We start from the raw sequence: 20,282 nt of genomic DNA on the forward strand, positions 1-20,282 counted from the left end.
AGCAGAGATTGTTCTGGTTTGAAATAATCCAAGCTTGGGCACAGTGCAGAGGGACAGCCTGCCTGATTTCCAAACAGTTAACTTGGCATTCCTGAGCGCTGGCTGTGTACCCTGCCCACCCAAACAGCTCCTAGTCACTGGGTGTGGTGAAAGCCTTTGATAAGTACCTGTGTACAGTTCACAGAAACAGCTGTGCAGAGTTAGGACAGCAGTAATATGAAACCAGTCTTGTGGGTTTTTGTTCATGGCCCTGGAGGCTGAAATCTGCATTCCAGATGAAACCTGCAGCAAATCGGAAGAGAGCCTCTGTTTTTCCTGCTTTCTTCGGCTTCAAGGGCGCTCACCGAGTTCGCTCTGGCCGGCCGGGAACTGGGGACTCTGGACAGGCTCCGGGCAGTGGCACTGGAAGCTTCTGATTCATTACTTCGCGTTTCCATTTGGCATTTTTTGGCGATTATGGATTTACAAAAGGCGATCTGTATCACAGTGGAAAGCCTATGCAAAAGAATCCGCCAGGAATTTTCTGCTGAAAACCTCTCGCAGCTCTTGCACTGGCATAAGGAAGTGGCAAACTAAATGCGCCCAGTGCTGTTCGGGAGGCTTGTTTATAGAGCTGCTCTGCACTCCTTAGCACGAAGGAAGTTGTGTGCAGCCAGTAGGATTGCAGGAGTCCCAGCAGTAACCATTGGTCGAATTTTCAGCCGAGATTAGTGCGCTGGCACGTTTGCAGTGACAAACAGCCCTTTGTGTAAAGGAGCAAGTTACCGACGCTGCTGAGAACTTTTGTTACGGTGGGTCTTTCTGCTGCTCCTGAAGTAGAGTTTGGAGACCTGACGGGCGCTTGGCTGCGGCGGGAGCGGAAGGAGGGGCAGGGTGACCCGGGGGCTGGCTGCCTTCGCAGGGCCGGCCAGCACTGCCTGTTGCAGCCCCTGGAGCGAGTTCAGTCTGCTGTCTGAATGCATGCGGTAAATATTTGTTTAGTAGTTAGCAGCGCTGCTAGAAGCAAACCTATTCTGTCCTTCACGCAACATGGAAGAAGGAAATGCAGTGCCTGATTGTAGTGAGCTTTCAGCCCTGGAGAATACGGCAGAAAGCGAACCTGATCTTTTCACTACATTTTCTGTGAAAACACCTTTGGGATTTACAACTAAATTTGAATCCACAGCTTCCAAAGAAGAAATAGTGCTTAAAGCATTTCAACCTTTGCACACCAATATAAATACTCATGCCAACACCTGGCATGAGAGGAATGATAATGGTTGTAATGACGACTCAGAAAATCAGCACGGCATGAATAGTACCAGTGGCCAAGCTGACCCAATGTCTGGCAGGCAAACTGACCTGGAGCTGGAGTTAGCTGAACAAAATGAATTACTTCTTCACCATTTAAGGTTTGTACAGACTTCTTTGTCTGAATCTGACAATGATGACAAGGATGCTATTCTCGTACAGGGTACTTTGGTTCATACAACAAGTGATACAGAATCGGACACAGAGAGTAAGGACCTAGACACCGATGAAGACAATACAGGCAAATCTGGGCTAAATAATGCTGCTTTGTCTGCTGAGGCTTTGGATGATAACAATCAAAATAAGGAAGAGTCAGAATCAGAAGGGCACAGCAACAGTCATGACACTGTGGGTACAGATGACATTGAGTTACACCCACCAGTTTCTAAGCGGCTCCCAAAAGAGCTGGATGGTGTTCTGGAGCATGACTCCAATGGAGAAGACAAAATGTTAATGGATGAGCAGTTCAGTCACTTGCTTGCTACAGGGGAATGCCCTCAAGAACTTCCAGATGAAGAACAAAGACCTTCAGCTGATAATATATCGCTCCAAAAAACAGCACTGGCTGAAAAGACTTTCCAGCTGCCTGCTTTCTTTAGTGGACTGCGTGTGAGGAAAAAGGGACTAACCACAGAGGATGGGGAAACTGTTACAGAAGTTAAACCAAGGGAGAATGATTTAGCTCTGCTTAAATTACGACAGCCTGTTAAGAAATCCAGTGTTACATCAGGTTTGACCACTAAAAAAAAATCAGCTGAACCTAAAGCAAGTCCTACTTTCCTGGAACAACTCTCGCACTTGTTGAACATAGACGTCTCCAAGAATGAAGACAGAACTGAAGACTCTGGTGAGGGATCTGGGGAGACCGAGGACAGTGATGAAGCTCAAGAGAACAAAGCCTCTGGCAAAACAGAACCACGATTTCCCTCTGAGGAAATAAAATCAAGCCCTGCTGAATCTGCACTGGACGTCTTTAAAGCTTTATTCACACGGCCTCCCAAAAAAGAAACAACTGCAGATCCTTCAGAGCTGGAAGCCATAAAACGCAAAATGAGAAATGAAAAAGAGTCCTTGAAAGCTGTATTTGAAAGGTCAAAATCAAAACCTGGGGATGGACCATCAGACAAATCTGTAGGTTGAATTACTTTTTCTTCCTAAGGTCTGGAAGTAGATGGATAAAAAAATAATTTCTTGTTTAAAAATTATTGGTGGGGACTTAAGGTCAAAATGTCAGAATTGCCCTCTTCTTTTGGCAATCTCAAATTTTGGATTCCCAACTGAAGAAATCTTGGGGCTAATTTGTCAAAATTCTTGATCATCTGCAGTTGTAGCAGAATTCAGTGAGAACTGGTGATAGCCACAGCCTTTCAATTAGAGGTGAGAACTTAAAAATCAGTTTCTGATTTTAAAAGATCACTACAAAACAGTTGCCTGTATGTGAAGTATGGCTTTAAATCGGGTTGGTGCTGCAAATACTTACTGTAGTATTATTTAATAGTTTCTCAATCTCACTCTGTTTTCTTTCATTGAGTTTTTTATTTTTAAAAGTAGTCTTTCACTTTACCTTTAGGAATAATTCTATGATAAGAGCTGATACAAGAAGTTATGGATGATTTTCAACTCAGTTTGTCCAAGACATAGAATTTAAAGTAATTTTTTTTTTATTTACATGCATATATCTGGCTTTGCAAATATTGATAAGCATTTAACCTTATCCAAGTATAACTTAGTGATTCCAATTAGATGACTCAATTTATGGATTAATATAAACATTTGCAAGGTTAATATTCTTGGACATATGGAGATTTAGTTAGTATATTTTTAAGGAATGAAAAAAAAAATCTATGCTAAGTTTTCATAGAACCATACTGATAAAATGAATTTGAGTGTGATTTGAACCCTTTAATTAAATGAGTAACTCTTGGGTTGAGGTTCCCCCAACCCAAAATTCTTACAGCTACATCTTTGGCAGATATAATCAGTCCAGGAGATTGTTCTTGATGGCTAAAGGGGGAATTATCCGAACAATTAAATTTGCAGGGTTGGACCCTAAACCTGAAGGTACTTAAGTTACTTTGCTGTGTTGGTTGTACTCTCCTTCAAATTGTTATTCTTACATAAAATTTAAAACTTTTAAAAAATCTTGACTGACACCTGGGTAGACCGATAATACCAGTTTGTAGTAAATTACCTACGGGGAAGAGAAAAGAGGTAGTTGTTGGCCATGGCAGTCTGTGTGTGCCCTTCCCATTCCTGGCTTGCTTCTTCCTGCTTACACCATTCCCTGTGCTGTGCTGGCGTAAGCATTTGTGTGGCTCACAGCAAACCTATTTGGGAAGCTGTCAGCACACACGGTGAGGGGGGAAGCACAGGAGTCGGAGCGAGTAGTTTTTACAAATGCCTGCTTAACGTCCGGTCTAGTACAAATGTATATTTTCTCAGGACAAATCCAGAGTAAAAGGGTCTTGCCTTTCCATTTTCCTTGCTCACATGGGCCGTTTATGGGGCCACTTTCATATAGGGTTTTGCTGTTGCTGCAGTTGTGTCTGTGCAATTACTCCGTAGTAGCATGTTGTAAATCAGATTACAGAAAAGTTAGAGATGTAAAAAAAACCCCAAAATGTAAACCTCTAAAAGAACGCTTTTTTAGTGGTTTTTTTTTCCATTTAAAGGGTTATTTTAGCATTCCAGTTGAGAGTGCAGTCCCATTAACAGCTGCAGCAGCACTTTGATGTGGCAGTATTACGTGGTATGTGGACCGAGCGAGCTGTTGGGGGTGGGGCAGAAATGTCATAAACTACCTCTGCTTCCAGAAAATTATATTGTCAAATCATGTCTTAGGTGAATCCCACTAATGTTTACTTGTAAGAGGAGCACAGATGGGTCTTTTCACTCTGAAAAAAAGATGGGTCTTTTCACTCTGAAACACTAGGAAAAAAACCTAGTGTTCTTGACCACCTCTTTGGTTCACCAGAGGATAGACAGCTTTCCACACTGATGTGAACAGTTTCAACAAATCATTGTAGGTCACGTGCATTATGTTATTTTCCTCCTCAAATTTATTTTCTACACTGATCTCTTTGTATCTCTTCCAACCAACTGAGCACTGTTTCAATCAGTAGAATGAGGCAGATACTCATTCTGGAGTACACATGTAGAGCTGAGCATGGCGGTTGCTGTTTTGGAATCAATTGATACTGCAGATTTTAATTTTTTCTTGCGTAATTTTAACAGCCTGACCTGAGTCCCTCAGAGCAAGATGACAAGACTCCAGGGAGACTCCAGACTGTCTGGCCGCCACCAAAAGCAAAGCATGAAGAAGTGAAAGTAGGATTAAAGTACACAGAAGCAGGTAAAACAAAGAGGTGAAGCATTTACAGAAATTAGTTTCTGACATTTTTCATCTTGTTTAATACGGAGATGGTGATAAGTCACAGTATTTTCTTACCTGGAAAAACAGACCTTATGTTTTGGATGTGTTGTTTACTGCTACTCGTTAAGCATCTGATTTTTTAAATGTAAATGGCTAAATTTGTGTTCAAATCTAAATGCTTGCCTGTACAAATTCATGAGGAAATAAGTGGGGTTTTTGATAAATGAGGTTATCCGTTTCCAATGGGATTCTGTTCAAACGAGTGACAGAATAGTGAACGGATGGAAACCTGACTGCCTTTTCCATTGCCTTAGAATACAGGGGGCAGTGACCTGCTGGGCTCTAGTCCAGCTGCAGATTTTCTTCAGGTAGTGTCCAGAAGAAAAGTAATGAATACCATTATTGCAACTTGTGTATAAACAGAGGAATATTCATATCTGCTCAGATCACTTTTATAGCTAGCCATGTATATTGTCCTATACAAATGTATGAGAGGGTATGTCTAAAGCACAATGCTAACTAGTTATCAGATAAGCTTTCCTCAGGAAAATATTGCTTAATTTTTTGTTATTTAGACTCTTACATAGCATATTTACAAGGGAAAAAGTGATTCTTGTAGCCACTGCAACTCTGTTTCAAATTTGTATTCTTAAATATAAAACACGAAGTCCTTGTTACTCAGAAATTAGTCATGAACTGTGGAATTGTCTGAAATATCAAAATGAAAGGCAATAGACCACCTGTTCTTCATGTTAACTGGAGATTATAGAAAGTACCACCTAGAAAGGTTTAAGTGGAATTAAAACCCAAGTTTTTATACTACCTTGCTGTGAGAAATTGTACAGGGTAATGCTCTATGGTTCTTTCCAATGCCAGTGGATATCCACTTGGCCTTGTAGATGAGAAAGAATAAATAGCAGTAGTGGATCTACTGCTTTGTATTGTTTAGTGTATTACTTCTTTCTCCCTCTTTCCTCAGTTTTCTCTTCCTTAATCTTCCTTTTTTGCAAAGAGGGCATGATACTGGAAGCATAAAAGTTGCTGGAAGATTCAGAAAACTTGGTTTTGACAGGAACAACATGGTTCTCATATAGACAGAATTGAATTTACAGTGCATCTGATCGGTCTGAGGTGTGGGAGTCTATCACTAGATGACCAGGACAGGTATTCAGCTGATGACAAGGAGCGCTATAGGCTCTTCCTGTTACTCTTAGATTCTTATTATGGGCTATATGCTTGCCGTATTTAATTTTACCCAAATAAACATTTTTTCTCCTAATGACTGTAATCATCGGTGGCAAAAACATATGCTGAAATAAAGAAAGGAAAGGAAACTGAATTAACAAAAGCTTCAGATTCTATTACTTGTAGAGAAATTAGGTCATGCTTTCCTGAAATTTGAATAGGAAGGACAGACTGGCTTAGAGCCCATGTAAATTGTTACTCTTTTGTTACTGTGATATTTTGGGTGGCGGTGTCATCAACATGCTGATGGTTAGTTTGCTAAGTCAAATTTTTATACAGACCAGATTCTGCAGTTCATTAGTCACTCCAGTGTCTGGCAGAGAGAGGGATTTGAATGAAAACAAACTGCTGGTGATTCAGCTAGGATGAGACAGAAGCGGTGCTTTTAAAGGAAATAGGCAAAGACTATGGTTGCAACGTGTTAAGAGTGCAGTAGAGTTATCGGGGTACCTTGGTGATTAGCAGGTTTGTGTTTCTTTCAGCTGTTCATGGATGCCCAGAAAGCAGTTGTGGCAGCAAGGACGCTGCAAGCAGTTGTGAGTTGCATATGATGGATCAGTTACGTCTGCTTTTCTGAGTACTAGGGTGACTGTTTTAAAACAGTATGTGCAGGAATGAATTTATGCAGTCTCCTGCAAGTGAAGGAAAGTACTGTTCATGAGTAGTGCTGATATAATTAAAAAACCCAGAGTTTGTATTCAATGTTGGTCTTACTGCTGGGGGTCGAGGTTTGTGGGGTTTTTTGAATGGATATGAAAGTGGCAATACAGCATTACTTCTAAACTCAGTATCTCCTCTCTGACAGTGGTTGGTACCTTCAAAGTGTATGTGTATACTGGCATTTCCTCTCAAGTCTCCCCATCCAAAATTCCCTCCTAGCCACCAGTACCTTAGGAACTTTTTGTCCACAAAGTGGGCTTCTTAAAAATGTGATATAAAGCAGGTTAACGATCACCATTAAACTGACGGGTCTCAACCAGTCTCAGCATGAAACCCTATTTCTTACACCAGTGTTTTGTCCTAACAGCTAAGACCAAATGAAAAATTCTTGATTTCAGAATAGAGTTCAAAAATTGTGTGTGGCAGCGTTGTTTGTGATTCCAGTCTTCCTCCACTGATGTTCCTGAATAGATGATTGTCTGTAACATAAAAAATGCTGAAGTGACTTGTTTTAACTTTCAGTCAATGATTTATGTTAGTGTTTTCATTTCTGTGATTAAGTTTCATCTACCAAAACAATAGGAATCTATATACAAACAATAGTAATAGGCTGAATTATTAGGTAAGTATTCATTTAGCATAGCTTTATTTTAGGTTTAAACAAAATACATCTGTCACAAGTGTGATCACATCCAAGGATAAATCTGTGGACATAAGTCTTTGTAATTCTAACAGGCTACAAGAATATGTACTTATTTTATGAGGTAGCATAGATTTTTTTCATTTGTCATGAGAAATCGGTATTTAAAGTAACAATGAAGATTTGAAAGTTGGAATACGGTAAACTTTCTCACGATTCTGCACTAAGTCTTTGATTTAATTCCTTCATCACCATGCACTATGGCAGCTATGACAGGAAGGTAGGGATACTGGGGGAGAAAATTCCGGGCTTTTTGATCTTTCTCACCTCCTTGCCATGTTTTTCCTCATTGTTCTTGCTGCCTAGTGGAAGCAAGAAATTCAGGCTTAATTTGGCCTACGCAGCAGACATCACAGTGACTCATAGCACCTTGGAGGAGCAGCTAACTCCCTCCTGAGGCTCGTAGTCTGGCTTGATGTGTGGGAAACCAACTGAAAAGCAAATGGACATAACAAGGAACACGTGTGTGGGGCTGACTAGGCCTAGGAATATTAGAAGTGAAAGAAGTTAGTGAACAAATATAACTCTGCAATAGGGTTTTTTCATGCCTTTGATAACACCTTGTATAGTCATGGTATTGTCACCCTCAACACCCAAATCCTGAGTTGTAAATTTTGAATTAAAAGGATGATATTATGATATTTTGGCATATTTTATGTTTTCTTAATCCTTTAATTCCTGTTTCCATAGAGCAAGTGACTGCGCTGTCAACCAGCTCTCTGTAATTAGCACAAGCTGCTTACATGGTTCTCTAGAGAAACTGGAACTTCTTTGAAGTGTGTCAGTCTAAAATAGTTGAAGTCCAAAAAGTCTGTAGTACATTACACCATTTATATCCTGGAAGACTAGAAAAAGGGTATTTTAATTTATAGTTATAGGTTTATTCCATGGAAATCTTTCCCATGTAATTAAAGACATTTCTGTGCATATTTCTCTGGTCCTAATGTTCTGTTCTTCTGTTTTCATTAAAAGTTCCTTTTTCTTTTTCCTCCGTAATTCTGAGAGAGATTTCTCCCATTTTTTAAGCATTAAATCTGATAGAGGGATAGATGTGTCAGCTATTACGTATGGTGAAAATATCTAGCCAGGTAGAGGAGACAAATTAATGTCTATACTGAGTTAACTCATCTGTGATACTAGATCACATAGAATCCACATATAATGAATGTCTTAGCTGCTGTGTATGACTAGATCAGCACTTGCAGCCTCTCACGTCCAAGAAGAGGAGTTTAGACATGAGTTCTGCTGCTCATAGAACTACTTAGGTTTGAAGAACAGTTTCCACATTAAGGTGGCATGGATATACAGATCCTGTAATTCCTATTAAGAATGCATTTTTAGCCATTAAGATCAAAATAGTTCTCATATAAAACAGAGAGAGTTTAGTCTTTTGCTTAAGCAAAGCAGAGATTTTAAAAGTGATAAGAGAGAAGTATTTGACATTCCTGCTGGAGAAAATGTTTTAAAAAAATCAAGTTGAAACATTAATCCATTTAGTGCTTTTTTCATTACATGTTTTCTTGTTAGTTCCAATGTCTGTATTTAACATTAAAAAACTCTGTTCTCTCACAGTCTGTCTATTCATCATCCTTAAACCTGCAGTGAGGTAATACTGTCTCTATGGTGCCACAATTTCTATAACAACAGTCTGTGATGCTGTAAGCAAAATTTCCAGGGTAAATAAGAAAATCAGGAGGTGACTGAGAAAGCTCTTATTAAACAAGAAGTGTCTAAGTAAATGGCAAGTGAAATACAAAATAATGGCAGAGTCTCAAATATAATAATTGCCAAGTCTTAAATATATTAAAGCCTTGGTCCCCTATGCTCTGGGTTCCCAGCAAGAAAATCGCTTTATGATCATGACATAAATGCAGAGAATAACCAAGCATAATGGTCTGAACAAAGAGATGAGAGATAAGAACATGATTTCTTATCTTTCTTTAACATGAACTTCCTCTGTGGCCTTGAACAACTTGTGTTTGTCTCCAAAAACTAAATAATGCTTGGTGTTGTTAGTGTCCTCAAGGAAGTTGTAACAGTGGCTGCTAACAGTTGGTTTCATCTTAAAATAAAAATATTGACTTTTTTTTACTAATTTCAGTTTATTGACTTCAGTGTGGGATTTGGGGTTTAGTTCTGGGATTCTATTATAAATTTTATTGTAATGAATTAGATAAAGCAGGACTACAGCAAGCAGGATATTATGCATTGGTTGAAGATAGTGTTTTTGTGATTTAATGGTCACTGATCAATTTGATGTGACCTCAGAGTGCAGGTGGACTGCATAAAGGTTTTGTAAACTATTTTACTACATTTCACTGCATTTCTTGTGCAGCATGACAGGCGCATTTGGCCATGTTATGTCAGTGTTTCATATTCTGACAAATACACTAGCTTGTTATTGAGAAGCTGAGTTTTTTATTACAAGCCAGATTGTTGTAGCCATATTATATTCCTCTAGACTAACGATGACATTTTCTCCCCTTTCTTATGCCAACTAAAGCTATAATTTTATGGATTTGGAAGGTATTGGGCTTAGTGCTGCTTGAAAGTATCTACAGTCTCAGACAAATGGGTTGTGCATGTGCTGATGAATGCAGCAGCCACTTTTCCAGATATCTTACAGCCCTGTCTGCTAAGATTTACTTTGAAAATATTAAAAAACTTCAAAAACCAGCAAGCAAAAGAAACTTCCTTTGCTTTTCTCTCCCCACCTCAGCTGATAATGTCATTCATACTGTGCCTCTTGAGATAGGAACAAAAAGATAGGCACCTGTCAATGCTGAAGATGTGTTGTTAAGATGATTGTGTTCCATTTCCATCCCTTTTGCTACCTTCTGGAATGACTTCAGGAAAATTGTGAGACCTGTCCAAGCTTCAGTTTACCCATCCGTAAAATTGGGATAAGAATCCTGACCTATTTTTCAAGCCAAATTAAATTCCTTTTCTGTTTATAGGCTATTAGCATTAGATAGAGATGCAGAATGGAAAAGAATACTGACTTCCTAAACTTAAATTTGTGAAAAAGTGACACTTACAGTATGGTAACTGTGTCGAAGGCTGTGTGATAAAATGTTCATGCTTTCCTATACACGGAGGATTATATTATTACAGGATGAGGGGGAAGAAGAGTTATGCTCCTCTTTTAAAAAAAAAAATCCCTGCTTTATTTCCATTATGCATACCATCTATAGAAATGTAGTAATTTTAGGAGACCTATTGTTTTTGGGTCTGGATGCATCTATTGCAGCAGACGCCTGACAAGGACATGTTTTACAGTATACAAAGCCATATCTGGCTGCATACATCTGTGTAGCCATAGATACCAGCGTGCTTAAGAATTCATGTACAGAACAGCTTCAGTCCACTCAAAGTAGAAACTTGATTTTTAAACTACATTTTCCCTAGTGAGAAGATTAATCTATTACCTGAATATGACAAAGGCAAGTTCTGTGAATTATTTCTTTTACTGTAGTTTTTATTTTGAAATGTAGGCACCAGTATGGCTCCTACCAATGTGATATTGCAAAGGCCCAAAACGGTCGCAGGATTTTACGAGATGAGTCTTGTAATATAATTGAAACACAGTGAAAGAGCAATTGTGTACCCCACAAGAAGAATGACTTTGTATTTTATTTCCATGGTTCTATTTCAAAATATATGAAGCCCTTTGTATAACAGAAATGCCTCTGAGTTTTATTTAATTCACTTTCCTGCTCTCCAGTCTCACTGTTCACGTGATCTGAAGTTCTGTTTGGCCCAGCATTTGAACATGAGAGATTTAAATACTAGTCTAAATGAAACCTTGAGTCTGAACACCCTGAGGCTTTCTGAAAATTTGCACCTGGATTTAGAACTGCTTTTTGGGTTTCTTTTTAGTTAAATTTGATATCCTCTCTGCCAAGTTTGCCCCCTCTGCTGCAGCACAGAGACGTACTCTTATCTGTAAAAACCCAACCCTATTTATTAGGGTACATTTCTTAGTTTTTGATATAACCATGTTTTCAGTTTGTCAACAGTTCTAAACTTGAGAATTGCTGAGAATATATTGGGGAAGTGGTGTGCCTATGTGTGTGGATACGTAGTGTGCCTACACTCACCCACATACCCACCCACATTTGAAAAAATATACACTTATAGTGCATGTATAGTATACATGCATTCTCAATGTATCCTTACTATATATAGTATACAGTGATTGCGAAGGTGTTATAGATCTAGAATGAGTGCTTTGTATTTCAAATTTGTGCTAGATGAAGTAGATAGAGTCTGTAACTCAACAAAGAAATTTTGTAATAAATTTGTTCCTTGTGTTTGCTGATAAGGTGTTACTTGTTTACCATATTGCATTGGTGAATGTGAACTTGTAATAGATTGGTTTTGTAAATATGAAGTAGGACCTTTATAGAGAAATAAATCATGTTGAATGTCCCCAGCAGCAGTACCTCTAATGCTGCCTTCCTGGGAGGGTGAAAATGGCAAGCGAAACCATTCATTTCTGCTATCAGGTAAATGAACTGTAGCTGTAACCTCACCTGTGACAGGAGAGGAATGATCAAGTAGACAAGTTACTCGGGTGTCTGCTTCTGAATAGTGCTTTATACTGCTTTGCAGTCAGAAAGAGTAAGAGCTATTTTCTTCATTTCCATAACAGAGGATCAAGGGATTGCTGGTTTTCCCTTCAGGAGGCTGCTTTTCTGTGGGTATGGTTCTGTTGTTCTCAGGGAATTCAATGAGTGTTGTGAAGTTACTTCATTTTCTGTAGTAATTTAACTCTTACATCTTCTGTATTATCTCAATATCCAGACAGTATTTAGATACTGGACTATTGGCTTGTTTAGGACTGTTTATTCTCCACATGTCTCCATCTGTCACCCTTCCTCATATCTTCCATATTTTCACTGTACCAGAATCTTTAAGGTGCTGAAAATCATTGAAATTTTAGGCTTGGAGGGTTCTTCCTTCCCTTAAAAGTCTAAAAAAAAAAATTAAGTTGAAGTGAAGGATGTCTGCTCATTTCCCAGTCTGGGGAATTGATGTCCTTATATGTATTGAATTATGGGGCTGCAAAAGAGTTCAGGTTCAATGGGAAGTAAAGGAAGGAGGACAGATAGGAGGGAGTAGATGGAATGGGGTGAGGGAAGAAGGATTAGAATAATGTGCCAAAATGACATTCAGTATTGTTTTAGCCAATCCCCTATCCCTGAAAAATAGGTAATTCTTAAGAATTTCTTTAAGCATAAATCCATTTTAATGTCCTAGTTCTAAAAGGATGCTTAAATGCAAAACTTGTTCAAATTGGTGTTCAGAAAGTTTAAGGGATTCTGTCTGCAAACTTTTTATAAACCTAAGCTTTGGGCTTTCACTGACCAATCATCTCGTAAAATATGTGTAAGCCACAATTTGTCTACTTAAAGCGTTGCGTTCATGTAGCATTTCAAATAAATATTTGTATTTCTCCCAGTGTTACTTCTTTGTGAAAATAATGCTTTATAAATACCATTCCAAGACTGAACAAATAACATGTTTTGAAAGTTGCTCATGACTATGGTTATTGGAAGAAAATTTGCTGCATTTTAGGACTGTAGCCTGAAAAAACCTGGAAGGTCGCATCAATGCGCCTGGAAAAATAAATATCTAAATAATAAACAAGGTGCAGCTGTGGTGAGTAGATTCCCTTCTGAGACCTGATGCTTAAAGGGGAAAACTACCTGGGGAAATAATGGAGGAGGAAACAAAGACTATAGTGAAAGGGAATATTGAAAATGATGGGACCAGGGGTTACCAAGGAGAGAGAAAAGATTAAGAAACCCTCACTATTCTGAAATTTAATGAATTAGCTCAATTAAAAGTTAATGATTTCCTTTATGCTACAAGGTGTGGTACATCTCAAGAGAGGTAGATTGTACTCAAGTTTTCCAGCTTTTGTTCTCAAATTACTTCTAAATTGTGTTAACATTATTTTGCATGTTTCCACATACTGAGCTTAATACATAAGATTTTTTACAAAAATTAATGTACAGACCAGAAGGAACTATATAGGTCATTTATCTTCAAAGCTTCTACTTTCTACTTGAAGTTTTGAGATTATGGCAGAGAAGGTTCCTAAATTGCTTATGTAAATTTTGAGGGGTAATTCGTCTATTTGAAATGTGAGTTATGGAGATTTCTGTGGGAAAGGTTTTCATATAAGATTTTATTTAAAATGTATTTAAAACTATTCAAGTAGGTGAGTTGTTTTATTATCAAAGAAGAAAAGGTAATTTTTGCACAGCACAGTTTTGAACACATATAGAATAATACTGAATAATATTTGAGTGTGTATACTTGCTTTTTGCAACAGATTTGGAGAATGAAAATTGTCATTTGAAACATTGTGACCCACTGTATCCAGTATTCCCAAAGTTGCAGGTTAAATTTTCAGGTCACCAGATTTACCAGTGAACGCTTGTAACTTTTCTTTTAGAAATGGTGATTAACAATGGTGATTAACAGTGCAGCTTGCTCAGTATCATGACAAAGATTTACATGAGCATGTATTGTGTATATTTGTAAACTTTATTGCTGCTCTGTATTCAGATAATTTCTGTGTGACTATACAACTGAATATATGTTAAGCATTTGCATAAATTACATAGGTTGTCCAAACCATCCAGATTTTATTTCATGTTTGGTTTTCTATGCATTAAGGAAAAACATGCATGCTATAGTGTGTATTTGCTTTGCAAAACAGTGAAGCATGCCTCATACTTTACTAATCATTAGTAATATCTTATATGCTTTATTTCTACCACCTGGTGGCACGTCATACATTGGCCACTGTTATTGCACAGTCTATGATTTTTTTCAAAAGTGCATGTTTTAGAAACAACTTAAAAAGCAAAACAAGGAATTCTTGAAAGTGTTCCCACCCCAAACTTGTGTCTTCTAATCAGATTGTATGGAATGAATCTGTCAAAAGAGGCTAAGCTTCTGATCTGCGTTGCTCTCCTTGCCTTACCAAGCAACATGTGAAGACAATAATGAGTGAGGACCATTGTTATTTCTAATTGAAAATCTTGAGGAATCTATAAATTATTTAGTCATTCTACAGTGTGCAATATGCAATTCTGTGTATATATCGAGCTGGGAGCTTTATAGAGATATTTGCAGGTTTGTTTTCATAGTGAGTGTTGCTACATGTGGCCTATGGTTAACTAAGGAATGTCCATGGGATTTTTTTACATGGTAGAAATTTATTTAAATACTTGCTATTTGATTTTGATTTGATTTGATGGACAGTGCTAATATCTAGGAACACTTGAGAAATTAAGCAATTCATAAACAGTTGATAATTTTTTGCAAGACAAAATTATATAAATGGGAGCTGAAAATACTGACCGAGGTGTACATTTGTAGTAATGAATAAAAAGCAGGGAGTCTGCCAGACTCCCTGCTAGGATGCATATTTAATGAGTGTAAAAATATAAATTCCCTGTGTGAAGCTTAAATACAATCTTACTTATGCTTTTGTCTCTAGCTCACCTAAAGCTTTACAAGGAGGGACCACCAGGTGGGTGGAACAGCGTAACGTTGTCCGTCTGTGTCTAGTCTTTTGTCTCTTTTGTTACTGTAAAGGCAGTATTTACTTTTCCTTGATGGAATAAAAATGGTAAAGGCAGAGTCTGCAGTACCTACCACTGTTTAGGACTGAAAATTTAATAAAGACTACAGAAGTTCTGTAACACAGATGAGGAACTGTTTTCAGAATTCTAGCTTTCAGAATTCTAGCTTCCGTTTCAGTGGCTGCCATCCCACTAAAGGGAGTGGAACTTAGGTTGATTTATTTGACTTTCAGATCCATCCCACAATGCTGAGTGTGAAATTTTGCAAAGTTAAGATTTGAAGTCTGATCAGAAGAACATCACAACTGAGAACTGGTGTATTACTTTCTCTTCTTCTGCTGGTTTTTTTTTTGTTGTTGTTGTTGTTTTTCCCCTCATTTCTCTTGTCTGTGAGCAAACTCCAGGTAAATGTAAGCCATTTTAGAGATAATCTAGTATGCCTAATAATTAGGCTTGTTATAATCTGGCAGTGCTTATTCTAAAAATCTTTGAAGCAAAGACTCAGATGTAGTGAAAATTGAGCTGGAAAAGTTATTTCTGAGTTGGTGGGCTATGGTCCTCCATTGTGAGGTGTATCTTATATAAAACTGAGGTAACAGCTGAATTTAAGCAAAAAGACAAGGTGAAGTGAATTAATAAATGATGAGAAATATTGTAGCAGCATACTTTTAGTGATTTGAATAAATATTGCATATAAAAAATGGGAACTGAAGCTTTTTGTACAAGAACTAAATTTGCCCTGTTTACTAGTTTAGTACTAGTCGGTTTGGAAGGATTAAAGAGATAAGGGATGACAGCTTTTTACTTTTCCATAACCTTGATGTATTTGGACACACACTGGTCCTTATTCAAAACAAAAGCACATTTAATACTGCCAAAGAAATACAATAAAATCCCATTGAAAACTGTGTGAGGGCTAATTAGATACTAACTGGTAACACCATTAGCAATGAATCAGTAGGGATGTCTTTTGAAGGAAAAGGAGATTTAATTGTGCTTTAAGAAAGGGAATGAATGATATGAACCTGATTTATAGAAGTTTATTTCAGATATAGCCTGTGTGTGTCTTTCTGTGTTTTCTTGCTCGGTTTTGTATCCCACCAAGAGCAGGACACACAGAGCCCTGGCCATTGTTGGATTTCAAATGAAGCTTAAGGAACTTATTTTGTACAAACTCTTGTGACTTGGAAACTCCTTTTAAGCAGCTCTTTCAAATTGTTGTTATTATCGAATGTGTGATAACTAACTGAAGCAGAGTTGGAACTCAGTTTATTTTAAAAGAGGATTTTCTGGTCCTCTTTCTTCTGTGATGACTTGTCACTTCTGCAATTGCTTGCTGAAGTAACTGACATGAGTGAATCAGGCGTGTTTCAAAGCACTTACATTTTTCTGTGTATGTGGAAATGAGAGAAAGCGACATCTTCTGGAGGGTCCTTCTGTGACAGCTGAGATAGCAGGGGCGTTTTGTGGTATTTCAGGTGAAGACTGACTAGTTTCATTCTGGTGTCATGAAGGTGGGTAACCTGTGTACTTTTTAGAAATGTGTTGCTTTTTTTGATATTGAGTTTATATAATCCATAATGTACAAAAAGTACTCTGAAATTTTGGTCTGCCTTTTTTGCTAAAATAAATATTTGAATAAAAGCATCCTAAAGACATTCTCAAATGATGAAATACCAACTCCCTAGTGACTAAAACATCCTTTCTGAAGAACAAGAAGTTCTTTTTGAGTCCTCCTTTTAGTGTAATGCATTGCCTCAGTATCTCTAGCCTGTCTTCTCCTTTATTTCTGTAAGTTAAGAAACTGTCGTTATACCGTGTATGGATGATCATTATTTGTTTATTCATTAAGCAGTTTCCTGTTCTCACGCTTTTCAAACAATTACAGTATAGCAATCTGCTGAGTTAAAACTTTCTAAGGATTAAGATTTGTTTTCTTTTTTTTTGATCCTTTTTTGTAGTTGAGTTAGGAGTACTAGATGTTGTTGGTGAATATTCAATGTGATTATTTTACAAGACTTATAAACAAACCTTATGACCTGGATAAACTCTTGATGCATTATATCACTGAAGAACAAGTTAGTCCTTAATTCTACCGTGAAACACCATTTAGATGATGATGCAAGTGGACATCATATTAGAAGAAATAAATCCAAAGGACTTTGAAGCCCTGTCCTATTGCCTTTGAAGTTTCATAATGAGAGTCCACTCATGTTCATTACAGCTGCATGAATACTTCTTAGGAAATAAGACAGTGTTCAGACATTTTTGCATTGATTAAAGCAACTTATATTGGAATTTGTTAGAATTTCCCTGCACATACCACCCTAAGTGATCTTAGGGTAGGAAAGTTACATTGTCTGTATAAACCATCATTAAGTGGACTTCTGAAGAGTGTGGTCTGACAGACTCATCTCTCCCTGACAATTCAATTGCTAGCATTTCCCATTTCCCTCACCCGAAGTAGGCCCTACCTTACAGGACACTGGTGGTGGTGTGGAGGTCCTAGAAACACTTAGGTATGTAGAGTTACAGGCCATTCATGTGATTGACTGCCTGCTTGGAGACTGGGCAAATGAGCAAGCTATTATGATTGCCCATCCCATAAAAATCTCATATTTTTTCCCTCCTTTCCAATGGAACAAACAAGTAAACAACATCTTAGAATTGTTCATGGAGCAGAAAAAGAAAATCCTACCACTCAACTCTACCCTAAAAAGCTGGGGTTCTGAGGTGAAGGAATTCTGGCCCTTGGAACTTCTTGAACACAATAAACAATATTTACTGATCATACAGATATATGGTTCAGATTTTGAAGGTCTTCTGAATTTGTAACTAAAAAGATCAGAGGTGTAATTATTTGGAATTCTGTGTGTTTTAAAGAAGCCAGCTCAAACTAAACCCTCCATTCAATATCCTTAACACCTCAATATCCTAGCTCAACTTTCTCTGTAGAAACCATAGACCCAAACAGGCCCACAGAAGCTATGGGTGTATTGCCTGGAGACCATGTTTGTCCTAGAAGGGCAGGGTAAATGCTAAAGCGGAACAGTTGGTGCAGTTAATACTGATGGATTCATTCATATTCAGGTATCAAGGGCTGAATAATACTAGAATATGCTGCTATTGTAGATACTTGCTTTTTATTGAGTATTAAGGGTAGATTTGAGCAGTCCTGTGTTATATATTTTATTTGCAAGATTAGCTTTGAGGGCCAAAATTTTAGAAAACACGGTGCTGAAAAAATTAGTCCAATATATTGAATACATCTTCCTTTGTTTCAGATTATTCTGTGTTGAAGTTTAAAACTCATAGTTATAAAATACAATAACAATTTAAAAGTATGTGCTTTTTGTATAACTTACATCAGGATAAGCAACCTTTCTCTATTGCTTTACCTTTTTCCCCATATGTAAGTCTTGGTATCCGTCAACTTTTTGGGTTCCAGGCACTTTTGTTTTAAATTGCTATTCAAGAGAACGTGAATAAAACCTTCAGCTGTTGTACCTGTACACCCCTAATGTTCTTTAGTGTATTTGTACACTTTTGCTTTAGCAGATGTGATGTATAAATGGTTGTAGGCATTTGTCCACTGTTTCACAATATGTAATCATCTGTTGTTTTCACACAGCTGATGTCTGTGATTCTATAACGAATGCCATTTCTGCCTTCTTAGAGCATTTTAAGCCCTTTGTTCACCTCTTGTCCATCTTAATTATTCACCCATTTTTAATTGTTTGGTTTTGTTTCTTCAGCTTTTCCATTGTGCTTTGGCAATAATTCTCTTATCTTTTTACATCCTATGTTTGATGCAATTGCAGGACACAGAGTTGCTTCCTCCTTGCAGTGGGTATTTAGTTAAACACAATCTCATTTCCTTCTTGCAAACCATTATTTTGTTGTAGATGTTAATTCCATGCTTTAACTGGAGCAGTTCAAATGTTGTAGTACCTTATGATAAAGAAAATATTATTTAAAAATTCTTGCTTTTAGATCCAGATTTCTTTTCCTGATATACTGATATCTTTTTAGTCAATGTTATCTTTGCATGATCCATATTGCCAGCATACTTTAAAATCATGAAGCAGACTGACACCAAATCTGGAAGTTAGCTAAGGAAGAAAGTTACTAGATTTGCACTGGTTCTGTCTTTGCAATGTTCAATGCTAAAATATTTGTTTAAAATCAGATAAAATACTAATTATAATTAATTTTTCCTGCAGTTGTGTGTAGGCAGAACCAAATATAGTGTGACTGGAAGTAAAGTTAAGATACTTTCTAATATTGACTATGTCTATGGGTGGCAGAACAGGATCATGACATTAGTCTAGTTGATCACTCCAGAAATCATGGGTTTTTTTCCCCCAAGGACCTTCTAAGAACATACACTTGGACAAGGAAATTTCAAATATATATGTTACTATCAAATAAAATTTAACATGCTAATCATTAGGAAAAAGATACGATGAAAAACTGTATTAAAATAAAAACCTAGATAAAAAAACAGTGAGATAACAAGTTCACATCCAGAATAAAAAAACAGTGTATCTATACCCATAAATTAGTGAATTACAGTTTGACTTCAGGGGGAAAAAAAAAAAAAAAAAGAAAAAGATTATTAATGGAGTGCAAAACTGCCACCCAGTGGAAGTAGCTAATTTTACATTTTCTCAATCTCCTTCAGATTTTCAAGAAATCAGAGATCTATTTGCTTGTCACCAGAATGTATAATATATTTACTCATTATGGAAATTATTCCCACTTTTCTTGTTTTAATCATATTTATCTATAGTAGAGAATAACGTTTCAAAGCATACAGAGAAGGACAGTTATGATTTTACAAGAGATAACATTTAATGTACAGTGAATATTGGAACGTGTACATGGCACTAGATTGTAAAAAGCTCCATATCTCTCTTGTACTGGGGAGCCCAGCACTGGACACAGCACTCCAGGTGTGGCCTCACCAGTGCTGAGTAGAGGGGAAGGATCACCTCCCTGGGCCTGCTGGCAGGATTCCTCCTAACACAGCCCAGGACACTGTTAGCCTTCTTTGCTGCAGAGGCATGTTGCTGGCTCATGTTCAACTTGGTGTCCGTGTCCCCCAGGTCCTTTTCTGCAGAGCTGCTTTCCAGCCAGTTGGCCCCCAGCATGTCCTGGTGCCTGGAGTAGTTTCTCCCCAGGTGCAGGACGTTGCACTTCCCCTTGTTCAACTTCGTGAGGTTCCTCTCAGCCCATTTCTCCAGCCTGTCGAGGTCCCTCTGGATGGCAGCAAGACCCTCCAGTTTATGAGCCGCTCCTCCCAGTTTTGTATTGTCAGCAAACTTGCTGAGGGTGCAAACACTCTGCAACTACACATATTCATAAATGAACTGGAAAAGTGAGACTTGAGAAGGGGAAGCTTGCAGCT

At 37.7% G+C, this 20,282-nt stretch overlaps 1 protein-coding gene across 1 annotated transcript in view; it reads left to right on the top strand.

Annotated features, from left to right (window-relative positions):
• Positions 1 to 250: 250 nt before the first annotated feature.
• LOC140652642 (formin) overlaps positions 251 to 20,282 on the top strand; it is a 153,940-nt gene continuing 133,908 nt past the window's right edge. Inside the window, exons 1-2 of the mRNA XM_072863665.1 lie at positions 251 to 2,421; positions 4,525 to 4,642. Of these exons, the coding sequence (XP_072719766.1) occupies positions 1,030 to 2,421; positions 4,525 to 4,642 (1,510 nt within the window). The 5' untranslated portion in view covers positions 251 to 1,029. The remainder of the gene's footprint in view (positions 2,422 to 4,524; positions 4,643 to 20,282) is intronic.

This window comes from Ciconia boyciana, chromosome 6, assembly GCF_034638445.1.
Source record: "Ciconia boyciana chromosome 6, ASM3463844v1, whole genome shotgun sequence".
Classification (NCBI taxonomy): Eukaryota; Metazoa; Chordata; class Aves; order Ciconiiformes; family Ciconiidae; genus Ciconia; species Ciconia boyciana.